Raw genomic sequence first — 17,326 nt, 5'->3', positions numbered from 1 at the left:
GCAATCTCAGATTGAATTTGGACTTTGACCTTATGATCCTTTGTTGTTTTTCCCAAGTCATCAGCAACTAGAAAAACTTTTTAAAATGTATTAAAGTTTTTCATGTTTCAGGATTACTATACCTGATGAAACATTAATAAATATTGTGCTAGGAGAAGGTAATCCAACGTTATTTTAAAATAGAGAAACAGTTATGTTGACCTTTCATCAATTTTTGAAACGATATTACTTCTTGAGACTTTTCCTGATTCCATAATTAGTAAAGTATTCAAGTTATCCTCCACTAACAAAACACTATCCACTAAGCCATTCTAAAAGTACAAAATATTTTTAACACTGCATATTATTATCACTTACAGAAAATTTTGAAGGTGGTATTATATCCAAAGAGTAATCCATTTCCTGTGTGCTGAGAGTTCTAAGCGACACAGAACATTCTCCAATGGTTTTCTTCCTGGGAGTTTGGGTTTGAATCTTGAATACAAGTCTTACAGTTTGTAGATTTTGTAGTTTAATAGCAAATACAAAAGTTTCCAAAAATTCAATAACCTTAAAAAACAATAAAATATATAAAGGGTTGAAAAAAGTTTGATATACTATTACAAAATGATATTTTACCTTTATATCTAGAAAAACTACATTTAATTTTTTTTACAACAGTAAAAATATTTTTCCTACTTTATTGGTGCATTATATTTGTACATACTGATGGGATTTATTGTTACATATTCATATATGACATAATATAACAACATAATTAAAAAATTTTTTTAATGTAAATGAAAATGAGAAGAGCCATAACTTGTTTTTCTGGAGTTTATTCTGGATATTACCTTCCTCAACTTCACAAATCATCTTTTTAATTACCTAGGAACTCAGGTCAATATTAACATTGAGCTCACCAAAATATAGCTTTTTCCCTTTTTAAAAATTAAATTGTAGGGGCTGGGGATATAGCTCAGTTGGTAAGGTGCTTGCTTTGAATGCACAAGGCCCTGGGTTCGATCCCCAGCACCATAAAGGAAAAAACAAATTAAACTGTTTTTTAATCTTTGGATCTAGGACATCTTTCCTACTATTTACCACAATTCTTCAACAGTTAGAGTAGTTCAAGAATCTCACATGTGAGCATGTTCAGTGCCCAGAATCTTGAATTATCACATGGACATATTTGAATTATTTCTTAAAGGAGACTAAACACTAGACAGTTTTTTTCCATACACTTCCTTTTTTCAATCTTTAGTGTATCCTTTTGAAAAGGCAAGATATCTGGGCAACTAACATAAATATTTTTGATACTCTGCACTAAAAAAATTTTGGCCAAATTTTCACCCGTACTATAATCACTTACATCTGCACAGTCAGAATCATGTTTCTAGAATTTTCCCACTACTGAACTTTTTCTTTAAGACTTTCAAGCCACAGGACCACACTGACAATACATTGCACATAAAATGTTAAACAACTTTACAAATTAAGCAAGTCTGTGCAGATTTACTTCATAGTTTCCACATTTTGCCACACTAGGGATCTCCCAAAAATCTGCTGTATAAAAATAAATGTTAAAAATGAAAGATCCTATGTAGGTAGGTTCCAATATGCAAACATTTTTCCCTCTAACTTTTCCTAAATTAATTTAGTTTATTTTTTAAAAAGTAAAATTGTTAATTCAGAAAGTATTCTTCCTTGAGTGATAGAATTATACCCAGAGTTAAGATTTATTTCCATCTAGACTTTCTATGATGCATATTTTCATAAAGTGAGATCGTGACATACATACACACACCAATTTTTGATCACTGCCTTTTTCAATAATTTAGGACATTTTTCCCTGTCCTTAAAAACTCTTCCTATCCATAATTTTTCACAGCTGCCTAGTATTCTATCACATAGTGTTCTGGGTTGAATTGTATTGTATCCCCAAAAAAGATATGTTGAAATTCTAACTCCCAGTACCTCAGAATGTGACATCATTTGCAAACATCTCATTGCAGACATGATTCATAAAGTTAAAATAAGGTAATATGGGCATAGGGTAGACCCCAATCCAGTATGAGTGGTATCTTTGTAAGTACGTGGCCATGTGAAAACACAGAAACAGAGAGAACACCATATGAAGATGGAGGCAAAGCCAAGAAATAAGGAAAGCCAAGGATTGTTGGCCATAGCAGAATCTGGGAGGAAGAGTGGAAAAGATTCCCCCTCAGAAAAGGAACCAACATTGCTGACACCTTGATTTTGGACTTCTATTCCCCCCTCCCCACCCATGCTAAGGGTTGAACCCAGAGCCTTACACATGCTATACAAGCACTCCATCACTGAGCTCTATCCTTAGTCCCAAGTTTCTTATTGTTTTAAAGCCATCCAGTTTGTGGTACTTTTTTTTTTACAGCAGCCTGAAGAAATTAATTAAATGGGTATACCATCAGGTTTTTCGATCATTCCTCTATGATGCTTTGAGATTATTTTTAACTTTTCACTATGAAAAAAACCACCAAGACTATTTTATAAAACAGTTTTGTTTGGATTTCAGATTACTTCCAAGGAGTAGATTCCAGTAGAATTACTAGAAATATATAAGGTTTTGATGTGTACTGTCAAAATCATTTCTAGAAAATTGTATGTTGTAGCATACTTGTAAAATATTTCCTTATTTTAATAAGAAAAAAAGAAAGATCAATATATAATTTAAATCTGTATTTCTATGATTGATAGCAACAGTAATGTTTTGCTTATTAGTCAATTGAATTCTTATTTTTAAATGGTATGTTCTTTTCATTTGCATATAAAACCCTAAGTTTTCTATGTCAAAAAATATAATGAGCATGTATTTAAATTAATGTGAAATAAGAATTTATAAAAGCCAGGAACATAAACTACTCCATTTATAGTAACTGGAAGTATTTAAAAGTGATTAATTGCAATTGTGCAATTATTTTTCAAAGCCCAGTTAGGGAAAAGAAAAGATGAAAATATACACATTTATTTTCCTTTTAAATATATATTTTAGATACTGTTAATTTATATATTTTAGTGATCAAAATTTTCTTTTTAAATGAATCTTAATATTAGACAATAAAATATCAAAACATTTTGAGACTAAAAATTATCTTTAAAAAAGCAAGGACACATAATTTTTAGTTTCCCAAAAGTAAAACACTTTCTTATTCTTTACATGGATAAAAGTGATAAATATTAGAAAAACAGAAAGGAAATTCAAACATAAACAGTCACTTACATTAGAAGCTTCCTTTGCTGATGACTTGAAATGCACTGGTTTGGGCAACGTTAGTATTCCCTTTACAGAAATAGTGGGAGTATCACCATAACTAGAAGGCCAACTTAAATCTCTGCACTAAAAAATTAAAAGTATAGTTGGAATTTTACAAAGGACTCTGACAATACAAATATTTGATGTATTTGTTGAGTTAATGGCTTTGGATAATGATTTTCAAGATTTTTAAATAAACTTCAGTATATATTGAGACTTCATGTTTCATCCACATTAAAATAATTTTGATATTAAATATAGATATACCAGTTTTCTTCTTGCAGTTGAAAACATACAAACAGGGCTGGGGTTGTGGCTCAGTGGGAGAGCGCTTGTCTAACACAGGAGGCAATGGGTTCGATACTTAGCACCACATAAATAAATAAAGTCATAAAAAATACATATACTCATCACACACATTTTTATTTTCTTAAATGCTTTTTTTTGGTACTGGAAATTGAACCCTGGGTACTCTACCACTGAGCTTCATCTCCAACCCTTTTTGTTTTTTATTTTGGGACAGACCTCAAATTTGTGATCTTCCTGCTTCATCCTCTCAAAGTCACTGAATTACAGGTATGCATCACCATACCTGCTTCTTAAATGCTTTATCAAATACTATTCCTGAAAAACACTATAGAACCCCAAATTCCAAAGACTAACTATTACCTCTTTCCCCAGAAGAGGGCAACAACAGATAAGTGTCGAAATATTTAATTTTGATTTGTAATGTTTTGAACCCATAATAAAAAATTAAAAAAAAAAAGAAATATTTAATTTTGAAATAAAAGTTGGTATTAACTGTACTAATTTACCTGTAAAACTGTGATCCAGATCTGCTCCACTGAAGAATTATAAAACAACTTCACATTCAATCTGCCAAAATCTCTTTCATCTCCTGAGAGAGTAATCGTATCTGAATTGTAAACAAAAGACAAAGATGTTTCAAAATTTCATGTAATCTTTTAAATTCAATTTTATGAGCACAACTGAAAAATGCCAACAATTATTTTTTAAGGTTTCCAATTTAGTAAGGCAAAAATCATACTTCTATGTTTTATTAAAGTACAAGAGGTGAAATAAACCATATAACTACCAGATATAAAATTTTACCCAAATTGCAGTGTGGAAAATTTAAGTTAAAGCTTAAACAAACTATTTCAAATAATGTTTATATGACTTTAGTACGGTATGCTTCTGGAACTTTCTTCATTCATCTACTTTAAAACAAATGTACAAAGATGTTTAATAGTTTCACTTTTTAAAAACTGATTCATTCATGCCTAAACACTGAAAAATAACCATCTGATCTGAGTATCCATATACAGATAATACTGTCAATATAGATATAATCATGTAGAATTTTTTTTACTGATCATGTTCACTTTCAAATTACTAATGAGTATAAAAATGTAATATTATATTCCTTACCCAGGCTTCTGTTACTCCCCTGAGAATTTTTTCTTGAAGATGTACTACTGGGTACACTAGACAACGAATCATGTCTCTACAAATAAAATCTTTTAGTCAGAAATTGCATATCAAACTGTAAGGATTCTGATACTTATGCCCCAAAACCTGCCCCATCAAACTGCATGCTAAGCATTTTGACAATGTTACTAGTCAGAATTTCCCACTTTTAGACAATTAAAGAGAAAAATAAGTTTTCTCTGTGTGTTATCAGGAAAATTTTAAACATCTTATGAAAAAATATACTATAATGTCTCTGCTGGTTTTGGTTTGGTTTTATAATAAAGAGAAAGAGATTATTTCTTAAATTCCATAAAGAAACATTAATGACAATTAGAATATGTTTGGAAATGCCCAGTTACCTAAAAACCTGTAAAACAGCATATTAAACCATGGTCTCTCTAGTAGAAATAAAAACTCAGGCTCCACCATAGGGCTGCTGAATCAAAAATTCTGGGCAGCAAGGGATGGCAATCTGTATTTTAACAAGCTCTCCAAATAATTCTGATGCATGGTCAAGAATTGTTGCTATAAAGAATTAATTCTGCAAGAAATTGAGAATTACTAAGGATGATTTAGAATACATTTCCATTGTATAAACCATAAGTATATATGTGTGTATATATGTACACACACACACACACACACACGAGCCCACAAGTGTATATAAAAACATTTACACAGATTTTACTTTCATTTACAGGAATACAGATAATTTGTCATGCTACTTTGCTTATCTCTATCTTCTAATTTTAAATAGTCATCAAAGTATCAAAAAAATTCTCCCTGGCTTTAGCCATACATGCTCGTAATTTCAGCTACCAGGAGAATTGCAAGTTTGAGGCTGACCTGGACAATCTAGCAAGAACCTGCCTCAAAATAAAATTTTAAAAAGGGCCAAAGATATAGCTCAGTGGTAAAGTGACTGCCTAGCATGCATAAGACCCTAGGTTTAATCCTCAGTACCACAAAATACAAAAACAAAGTAACTCCAAAATAGGATACTGTATTAATATAAGTGAATAAAGTTCTCCACCTATAGGAATGTTAATTTTTTTTTAATTTTTAATATTTATTTTTTAGTTTTCGGCGGACACAACATCTTTGTTTGTATGTGGTGCTGAGGATCGAACCTGGGCCGCACACATGCCAGGCGAGCGCGCTACTGCTTGAACCACATCCCCAGCCCAGGAATGTTAATTTTTAATAAAAACTTTCAATAAGGAAAGTTGATAAGTATTTTAATTATACTATTTAAAATTCCAACTGCCTCAAGATTCCTTAAGTGCATACCAACTGAGAGAAAATTCACACAAAAAAAGAACAAAAGAAAAATACTGTCTTTCATTAGTCAACTGGGAACTTCCCAAAGTAATGCATATGGGAAATGTATTTATTGTCCAAATATTAGAATAGCTATATCCACAAAAAGCATGTTATTTCTAATGTTGATTCATGTATTTCTGAATTTTTAATTTGAAATAATTATCACATATAAAAAAATTATATAACTACTTTACCTGGATGAATCTCTGAGATGAACTTGTAAGATCAAACATAGATTTGCTTAGGCCAGGGGAACCAGGAAGTTTGCTGGTCCTTAGGTCACAAACTACACAGGGAAAAGAAAGAAGTGCTTATTTTTATAACAAGGAAAATGAAACACTGAAATTCTACTTAATTATTATAAACTAACTCTCTATAGAAATACTTTGTGAAAATTATGTGCAGATCTATATAAGAAATGAGCCTTTTGATGAGATCTAAAACATTTATTTTTCATTATTTTATTTTGTTTGAAATAGAAATCAAACAAAACATTTTCATATCCATATCAAAATGGATTTTTGTTCACGTTTCCCAATCCTCAATCTGAGAAGACTATCTAAGAGGATAGGATGTAAGTACTTTGTGTTATATGTACTTCAACTATTTAATGAGCACTTATCACATTTAAAAAAAAAAATCAATTCTGAATCTTATGTGCTCCTGTCTTTTTAGTGTCCTTCGTAACCTGAAAGGGCCTTGAAGAAAGGAACTCGGTAAACCAACCCTATGCTATATTCTAGTACGGTGGGGAATAGTCCCTTCAGTAAATCTTTCTTTCTTTTTTTCAGTACCCCACCCTGAATCTAGTGGCAGAGAGAGCTAGATATATCATCATCCTACAAAACAATGGGGATTTATGAATTAGAAACACACATAGTAGTCTATAATTGGAATAGTTTCAAATATGAAACTATAAAAATTTTATAGTTATTTAAGTATTTCTATTCTCTTTGTTTATATTTCTAATTACATCATACATTTTTAAACTCGTCATTCTGACTAGAACACAAAAGAAAAAACTTGTAAATATCTGTTGTAGAGTTTGGATAGAAGGTACATAAATTAATAAAAATAATCTAAAAATAACTTTCAAAAAGGAAAAATTAATTAAAATTTGTAACTACCAATAGACACAAAACATCAATCTTTCAGTTTTTAAATTAGTTATAACACCAGAGAGAAATCATGCTGTCTATCATAACACTTGTGAAGCCTGCTTTTCTCTTATTTAAAAATTATTTTTAATAATAAGAATCATATCATCCAGGTCTCAGATTTAATTTGATTGCTAAATTTGCTAAGGAGACACACAGAAGAAAAGCACAAAAGACATTTCATACCTGATCCATACAGTCTTGTTGCTTCTGAATGAGGAGGAAAACGCCGACTCAAATCAGGTGAAAAGTGCTGATACATATAGAAAGGGTTGTACACATCATAGCTGGGCCCATGCTGAGCCGAACTGGAAAGTTCCACCTTTCGATCTCCAAAAGATGCTCTGGCAGATCCTGAAAAAAGCATTTCTAATGTTTTACAACATCGTCTCCTTGGTCCAACAGATGGTACACTCAAGACAAAGGAAAAAAATATTATATTTCAAGTAATACTAAATTACATGCCTTTGATATCTTTAAAAAATGAGCATACATTTATGAAGTTCTAACTACATGAACTATTGTGCAAGGGAATAGTCAGGAATCTTGCTCTTAAGACAGTTTAGCAAATTTCTGACATTTTCTCTTTGACCTATAGACAATTCTGTATTTTGTGATCTGAGTTTCTTTTTATTTTTCTTCTAACATATAGAACATCTTTGAAATGGAAAAAAAAAATCTTGGAGATACACGCTCTTCAAGATACAGAACATTTATAAAACTTGACTACATGCTGAGATAAACTTACAGCTCTTAAATTTGAAAGGACTGAACTCACATAAAGTATGTTTTCTTACCACAATGCAATTAAGTTAGAAATCAAATAACAAGAAGATGAATAAAAATATTTATATGGAAATAGTAGGACTATGAATAAGCAAAAACGATAATCTTTAAGAAAAAAAAAGATTTTTCTCTATGGGGTTGTAATAATAGAATATTGGGGGCTGGGGTTGTGGGTCAGAGGTAAAGCGTTCGCCTAGCACATGCAAGGCCCTGGGTTCAATCCTTAGCACTACCTAAAAATAAACAAATAAAATAAAGGTATTGTGTCCAACTACAACTAAAAAATAAATATTAAAAAAAAGAATAGAGGGGCTGGGGATGTGGCTCAAGCGGTAGCGCACTCGCCTGGCATGCGTGCAGCCCGAGTTCAATCCTCAGCACCACATACAAACAAAGATGTTGTGCCCGCCAAAAACTAAAAACAAATAAATATTAAAAAATTCTCTTTCTCTCTCTCTCTCACACACTCTCTATTAAAAAAAAAAAAAGAATAGAATATTGGCACAGTGACAGAAAAATAGATCAGTGAAACAGAATAAAAGGTCCTGAAAGAGATACTCATATTTTGTATACACTTGATTTATAACTGAGGTAGCCCTGCAGAGCAGTGGGGAAAGGATGGTCTTTTCTCTAAAGTATTAAGACAATTCAATATTGATATGGAAAAAATTATAAGCCTTCTTTCAACCAAATATATTGGCAAAAATTAATTACCTGGGGCTTGTAGATCTAAATTAACTGCCAAGGGCAAGCAAGTAAAGCTTCTGTACTTGTTAATTTGTAATTTTTTCACAAACTTAGGACAGGGAAATACTACTTAAATGGAACACAGAACATATTAACCATAAATGTATTCAGCTATACTAAAAGTCAAAATTTCCATTTGTCAAAAGACTAAGAAATACAAAGGTAACCCACAGAGTGGGAGACGACATAACTGGCAAGAGCTTATATCCAGAACATATGAGGAACTCCTATAAATCAGTACAAAAAGGATAGACAGACCTCAATATAAATTGGCTTATGACTTAAACAGGCAACAACAGAAGAGGTCAACAACCTCATTAATAATGAAAGAAATATGAGTTTAAACCCCATTGAAATATTACCACACAACAGTATAGCTGAAACTAAAAATATTACCAAGAGCAAACACTGACAAGAAGCAATGTAAACAACTGTACTTTGCTGGTGTGAATGTAAATTGATCCAATCACTGTGAATAACAGTTTGGCAGTTACTACTAAAGCTGAAGATATTTATATTCAATGACCCAATAATGTCATTGTAGACATATATACAACAGAAATTTCTATATGTGTACACCAAGAGACATGTACAAGAAAATTTGTAAATATCATTATCTCTACTAGCCAAAAATTGAAAAAGAACCTCAAATGTAAATAACAGTAAAACAGATAAAAAGTAGTATATATCTGATACATAAAAATACCTTCTTATATTCTATACAAAAAAATACCATATATTATGCTATTTAGAATAAATTATAATGTACATTTACATACAGATATGAAAACAAATTAAAACTAACAACGTGAAAGAATCTCACAATGTTGAATGAAAAACATAAACAAAAGAATATATACTAATATCATTTTGTTTAAATAAAGGTCAGAACACAGAAAAAAATTAAACCACTATTTAAGGGATATGTGCTTAATTATTAAGAAGAAAAACTAGAAAATTATAATGATTGTGTAAAAACTAAAAATAAAATCACCAGATAATCCAACTATCCTACTCCTAGGTATATATCTGAAGGAAATGAAGTCAGCATACAAAAGACACCTGCATACCCATGTTTACTGAGGCACTATTCACAACAGCCAATATATGGAATCAGTCTACGGACCATCAACAGACAAATGTATAAAGAAAATGTGGTACATACACACAGTAATTATTAAGGCATAAAAAGAATGAAATCCTGTCACTTGAAGGAAAATAAGCCAGACCAGAAAGGCAAATATTACATGTTTACATGTGGAAACTCAAAACATAATATTAAATTATAAAAAGATGACCAGAAAGTAGAGAAGTAACTATGAGGAGCTGGTAAGAGAGTCTGAGGGAGTAGGGAGAAAGGGCAGGGTGAGAGAGGACACACCAGAGGGTGAATGTAATCCTTGCAGTAATTCATTAGGCTTCTCTCTAGGTATGCATGAAAATGTCACAGCAAAACCCATTAATTTGTATGATTAATATGTGTTCATAAAAATGCAACTCTGATACCCTGGGTGACTGTCAGGCAGGGAACAGGGAGGCTTTTGGGTTGCTAGTGATACTCTATTTACCTTGTGCCGACTGCAGATGTTTTGCTTTGTAATAACTTACTATACTATGTGTTTCTGTTTTGTGCATTAGCCTATGTGTGTATGATATCTCACAATTTAAAAATTTCTTAAGGTTAATAATCATTTTAGGAATAAAATACAGACATAAAATGAAGTTTTTCAAAGGTTTAATTTACTGTCATCTTTTAATTCTTTTTGTTCCACTTAAAATGAAACACACGGAAACTGGTATTTTCTGAATTTAGCTAAATATAAAATAAGTGATTTTGCATAGAGTTAGGAAGAGAAAAATAAAATATGGAATATGAGGTAAGATTTTATCCTCATCTTGGTTCAAATATCTGTTACAACCAAGTATATCTAGCACATGGGAGAGAAGCCTAATGAATTGTGATGTCAGATTCATTACCTATATATCTTATAAACAGACACTGAGATCATTTAGCACACAAACAATATTACAAATCTTTATAGTAACCCAAGTAGCCTAATCATTAGGAAGAAATCCTTCAAATAAAAGAAATCCTACAGTAGTAGCACCAAGATGATTTACTAGCTTAACAAGCTACACTTAAAAAAGAATACAGTATTCTCATTTCATTTTTCTCATTAGAGAAATTCAATTTTGCCCTGAGATAGTGTAGAATTTCTCTCAATTTACTAAAGTATAAAACTAAATGTAAAGTTACATGATTGCTCATCCTTCTCAAAAGCCTATTTAAAATTCTTTAAATTTAAAATGCATATTCTTAATGGCTAGGTAGGTAGATATGTGAAAAAACAAGAACAGCACAATGTTAATAGTAATTTTTTTATGAAGGCAGTAAGGTACAGCTATAAATCACACCTATTATCAAGAATGAAATCCTGTCACTTGAAGGAAAATAAGCCAGACCAGAAATTATTCCATATACAAAAAAACACTTCAAATATACTTGAATTATAATTTTAGTTGCTATTGATAGGGGTCTACCTTCTCAAAACTTTGTCCTCCGTATCAGGCTATCACTTGCACATGCACACATGCACACCTACAACACATAAGACTTAGGTTCCAAGAATACTTTTTGAATCTAAGTAAATAAAGTAATTTTCTGGGCTGTGGTTGTGCCTCAGTGGTACAGCACTTGCCTAGGATACATGAGGCACTGGGTTCAATCCTCACACCACATAAAAATAAATAACTAAAATAATTGTGTTCATCTACAATTAAAAAAATTTTTAAAGAGCAATTTTCTCTTCAATATATAAAAATTAGATAGTTTTACTACATCCTCAATGAACCTACAATTTAAGAGTTAATTTTTCACTCATTCAAGTCAAAATGCAATTTTGTTTTCTAGTGAGTGCAATGAGAAAAACAAAGAAAAGCCATAACATATTTCTAGGTAGCTATTTCTTACTTTTTTCCTGATTATAAAAATAGTACATAAAATACCTTGTGTGTCTCAGAATACAGAATTCATTAAACAATCATGGTACACCCATATGATGAAATACTATGGGGTCATTAAAAAGCAATGGATAAGCCAGGCATGGAGGTACATGCCTATAATCCCAGCATCTCCGGAGGTTGAAGTAGGAGGATTATGAGTTCAAAGTCAGCCTTAGTAACTTAGTGAGGTCCTGAGTAATAAAGCAAAACCGTGTCTCTAAATAAATTATCAAAAAGGGTTGGGGATGTGGCTCAGTGATAAAGCGCTTCTGAGTCCAATTCCTGGTACCAAAAATAAATAAATAAAAACACTGAATAAGAAAACATGTTCACCATGTATAATGTGAAGAAATGATTATGAGATTACTTGCACAGTCTGATCCTAATGTTGTTAACAAGTATGAAATAAAACAATAAGATCTATTGAGCAGGATATCCTGTGAGCCAGAACTTTTTTAAAAATTTGTTCTTTTAGTTATGCATGATAGTAGAAAAACTATTTTTGAGAGATACTAGATATGCACTGGGTTCATCTTTCCTTCTTTCCAAAAACAAAAAAACAAAAACTACTCCTACCAGACCCAACTCTCCTATAGATAACAACAAATTATCTAGATAAAACAAAATCCCTAAAGGCACTGAAGAATAAAGAACAGTAGTGCAGATTCTGGACACCAGTTGACTCTTGAAAAAAAGGTAAGGGCCTAAAGTGAGTTATCTGTTTTGATAACTTTAAGCCTGAGTATAGGCCAAAAGTGACACCACGCGGGATATGTAAAACTCCAACAGCAAATGCACAGAAAAAGCAGAAAGCAGAATTCCAGGCAACCAGAGCTGCTGGAAAGAAAGGTGGGAATCCTGGAAAGGAGAGAGTTCCAAATTTTATAAAGAAGTCTGCTCAAATATCTGACTGATCCATGAATCACCATACAAGGTTGCTGCCAAGACAGAATTTGCAGTCTACATTCAACCGAGTTACATATCTGATGGAAGGGAGGGACAAAGGAAGGAAAAAAAGGGGCGGGAAAGGAGGGAAAGAGAATTTCTCAAATTAATGTAACTAAATCTAGAGTATCTACAACATAACATTCAATGTCCAGAATATAATTCAAAATTATTCCATATACAAAGAAACTGGAAAATGTTAACTCATTCTCAAGAAAAAAGGCAAGTCACAGAATCCAAATCTTGATGATGTTAAAATTAGCAAAGATTTTAAAGCTTAAAGACATAAAATAGGCTTGAAGTAATATAAAAATAGAAAGTTGTGGGAGACACATAAAAAATAAGAAAAAGAACCAAATATAAATTCTAGAATTGAAAATGCACACCTCAAATAAAACATTCACTAGATAGGCTGAAGAGCAGAATGGCGATTACAGAAGTAAAAGACTGTGAACTTGAAAAGAGAACACCATTACCCAATCTAAAGAAGAGAAAGGAAAAAACATATGATTAGAAAAAATGAACAGTCTCAGAGAGCCATAGAACATTATCAAAGCTCAAAATGTGTGTAACTGGAATCTCAGAAGATGGAAAGAGGATAGGGCAGAAAAAAAATAGTGACAGGAATTTGGAATATACTGTTGTACATACTCTTCAATATTCAATAAACATACATAAAATTCAGCACATATACACTTGGGCAGCTCACAGTCTATAAGATTTATGTCAAAAGAAGAAATTTTAAACAGATTACTAAACTTTTTTGAGTATTTAGAGGGAAACATATTGATGTCTTCAATTTACTCTAAAATGCATTCCCCATCACTCACCAAAAAAAAAAAAAAAAAAAAAGCAGGGGGGATTAATAATGTGTAGAAGACCAGGTAGGTGAATAGACATGTGATAATAACAAGTACCGAAAATGCTAATATGAGAATTTATGTGGTAAACACACAGGTAGGTACTCACTGTTAAGTTCTTCCAACTTTTCTGTAAGTTTAAAATTTTTCTAATAAAAATTTGAGGGGGAAAAGTCACTGGTGGAGTTTCAGTGGAATAATACAAATTATTTTTAAAAGTTACATATTGTTTCATCCTATCTTCATTAGTTCCTAGCCTCTACAACATAAGCCAAATATCAGCCAATGAATCTATCTTATGCAGGTAGCTACTTAGTCTGGGAGACAGACTGGTGAAAAAACAAGGGAAGGAACAAGGACTACCTGGCTGTTTCCTTATTTCTCATTGTACCAATTTTTAGAAAGTGGTAGATGAGAAACTACTTGTTTTTATGTTTACTGATCAAATACAGAATAATTCCTTTATTTTTTCTTTCTAGATATGTGAAAGATTACTGAGATGTATATTATTCTTGTTTTAAAACACCAAATCTATATACAAATGCACTACATGTGATCAGATTTCATACTGGGACCCTTCAAAAACACTATACATTCAGTTCTTCTACAGAAAGAGCAAAACACATAAAACAAAATATATAATTTTAATATAAATTTTGTATTAAAGATAAAAGAGTAAAATAACATCAATGACAGTATTTAAAATGCTGTATGTTAAGTTTTAAATCCTGCTATTTTATTGTTTACCTTCAAGTTCTTCCAGATGAGAAGGAGTTCCTTGTGCCCTGGGCTGAATATAAGATAACTTGAACTTAGGCACCACAAATGGTACTTCTTTGCCATGAGAGGGTATTTTGGAAAGCAAATAATCCTCAGTACAGCCAACCTGAGGCTTTACAGAAACAGAAGTCAACGGAGGTATACAGATAGTGGTAGTCTGACTATTTGAGACTGCTGCTTTACTATCTCTTTCCACAGAAACTGCATATAAAAGAAAAAAGGTAGAAAAAAAAGTCACAAATATGAATCATATTACATATAATAATCTAAACCTAGAAATTTCTGACACATAAACTACTCTTGGGTCCTATAAGCATTTCCAGAATCTATGTTAATTTTGACCAAAGTCTAGTAATTAATATACTATTGCTAAAGTACATTATCACATCATAATGGTTAAAAGTAATTTTTAAAGATTCATTCCTAATAAAGTTCATTGATGAAAAATAAGTTTATTTTGTAGTTGATTTCATAACTCTTTCAAGTGAAAATCTAGTCATTTAAAAATGGGTTTCATGGGAGGGGAAGGGAAGGGGCAGTGGGCTAGCAATGATGGTGGAATGTAATGGGCATCATTATCCAAAGTACACATATGAAGACATAAATTGATGTGAACATACTTTACATACAATCAAAGGTATAAAAAATTGTGCTCTATATGTTTAATATGAATTGTAATGCATTCTGCTGTCATTTATTTAAAAAATCAATTAAAAATTAAATAAATAAAAAAATAAAAATGGGTTTCATTGTGGCATATTTATACATGCAAATAACATACTTTAAAATCAAGAATCAATAAATGAGATGGATTCAAACCAAAAAGCTTCTTCACAGCAAAGGAAACAATCAATAATGTGAAGGAAGAGCCTAAGAATGGGAGAAAATCTTTACCACATGCACCTCAGATAGAGAATTAATCTCCAGGATATATAAAGAACTCAAAAAACCTAACACCAAAAAACCCCAAATAACCCAATCAATAAACAGGATAAGGAACTGAACAGACACTTTACAGAAGAAGAAATGCAATTGATCAACAAACATATGAAAAAATGTTCATCATCTGTAGCAATTAGAGAAATGCAAATCAAATCTAAGATTTCATCTCACTCAAGTCAGAATGACAATTTTCAAGAATACAAGCAACAATAAATTTTGGTGAGGATGTAGGGGAAAAGGTACATTCATACATTGCTGGTGGGACTGCAAATTGGTGTAGCCACTAAGGAAAGCGGTATGGAGATTCCTCAGAAAACCTGGAATGGAACCACCTTTGACCCAGTTATCCCACTCCTTGGTCTATACCCAAAGGATTCAAATTCAGCATACTACAGTGATGCAGGCACATCAATGTTTATAGCAGCTCAATTCACAATAGTTAAATTATGGAACCAACCTAGATGCCTTAAAATGGATGAATGGATAAAGAAAATGTGGTATATGTACAGAATGGAATATTACTCACCCTTAAATAAGAATGAAATTATGAGCTTTGCAGGTAAATGGAGGGAGCTGGAGAATATCATGCTAAGTGAAATAAGCCAATCCCAAAGAACCAAAGGTGGAATATTTTCTCTGACATACAGATGCTAACTCACAATAAGAGGGGCAGGGATGGAGTAGGGTGGGGGCAGCTAGACAAGAAAAGGGGTACTTTCAATTAGACAGAAGGGAGTGAAGGGAGGGGAGCAGGTATGAGAGTAGGAAAGAATGAATTGGACATTATGACCCTATGTGCATGTATGATTACACAACTGGTGTAGAAGAATAAGTTATACTCCATTTATGTATGATGTGTCAAAATGCTTTCTACTGTCATGTGTAACTATTTGCAACAAATAAAAAGAAAAAAATAGCATACTTTGATCATATTCACTCCCTCCCCCACATCCCCATTACCCTCTATTACCTCCCCTCTCCTTATCCCATCCCCTTCCTCTTTCTGATTAGTTTCATGTCTTTCCCTAACCCTAGATTCCACATTAGAAAAAATATGACACCTGTCTGACTTTTTTCAATTAACTTTATGACCTACAGTTCCCCCCATTTTCCTGCAAATAATATTTCATTCTTATTTATGGCTGAATAATATTCCATTGTGTATATATAAGGACCTAGGCTGATTCCATGATTTGGCTATTTTGAATTGTGCCATGATAAACATGGGTATGCTGACCTAATTCCTTTGGATTTATACCCAAGAATGGTTTAGCTAGATCATATATTTGGTTTATTTTTAATTTCTTGAGGAACCTCTCCATACTGATTTCCATAGTAGCTGTACTAATTTACATTCCCACCAATAGTGTATAAGGGTTCATTTCCCACCTCCTCACCTGCAATTTATTGCTTTTTGTATTCTTGATGACAACCATTCTGACTAGGGTGAAAGAGAACCTTAATGTAGTTTTGATTTGCATTTGATTTGCTAAAGATGATGAACATTTTTTCATATTACTGGCCATTCACACTTCTTTTGAAAAGTATCTGCTCAGTTCATTTGCCTGTATTTTGATTGTGTTGTTTGTTTTTTAGTGTTCAGTTTCTCAGTTTTGTATATATTCTAAATATTAATCCTCTGTCAGAGCAGTAGCTTGCAAAGATTTTCTCCCATTTTATAGACTCTTTACTCTTCAACAAAGCAATTTTGTTGTTAATGCTACTGGTTAACGTGAGTTTCAAATATATAAAGCAATATTGAGAAGCCAAAGGTATCCAAGTCTACACAGATCTCCACCAAAACAAATAAAATGCATGCTGACTCTAGATATATCATTATAGAACTCTCCTGGTCCTAGCTTGTATGACCCATTTTATCCATTCTGATTTCTAAACTGAAAGACTAAGATAGGCAGGTAAGCAAGTAAGCAACACTAGAGTTCATCTTTATATTTTGTATTATTTGCAGAATAAATGAAAGTACAACACTGTAGTGTAGGAACTTATGTAATGATTTCATGTAAAAAAGAAGCCCTCTA

General features: G+C 32.0%; 1 protein-coding gene across 6 annotated transcripts in view; it reads right to left on the bottom strand.

Annotated features, from left to right (window-relative positions):
* Window positions 1–17,326, bottom strand: part of Tc2n (tandem C2 domains, nuclear) — a 40,580-nt gene that overhangs the window by 12,145 nt on the left and 11,109 nt on the right. For 5 of the 6 annotated variants that reach the window (XM_046440638.2, XM_046440639.2, XM_046440641.2 and 2 more), the window contains 7 exons: window positions 14,313–14,546; window positions 7,411–7,578; window positions 6,262–6,353; window positions 4,703–4,778; window positions 4,087–4,187; window positions 3,239–3,355; window positions 358–549 (listed from right to left, as the gene is read on the bottom strand). In XM_046440638.2, the coding sequence (XP_046296594.1) occupies window positions 358–549; window positions 3,239–3,355; window positions 4,087–4,187; window positions 4,703–4,778; window positions 6,262–6,353; window positions 7,411–7,578; window positions 14,313–14,546 (980 nt within the window). The remainder of the gene's footprint in view (window positions 1–357; window positions 550–3,238; window positions 3,356–4,086; window positions 4,188–4,702; window positions 4,779–6,261; window positions 6,354–7,410; window positions 7,579–14,312; window positions 14,547–17,326) is intronic. The other variant, XM_046440642.2, reaches the window with a different exon arrangement.

The sequence above is a fragment of the Marmota monax genome, unplaced genomic scaffold (assembly GCF_021218885.2).
Source record: "Marmota monax isolate L192 unplaced genomic scaffold, Marmota_monax_Labrador192_F-V1.1 WCK01_AAM20220418_F8-fsc00017, whole genome shotgun sequence".
NCBI classification, from domain to species: Eukaryota; Metazoa; Chordata; class Mammalia; order Rodentia; family Sciuridae; genus Marmota; species Marmota monax.
Note: the sequence above shows the minus strand (reverse complement) of the source record. Positions and strands in the feature narration are given on the sequence as shown.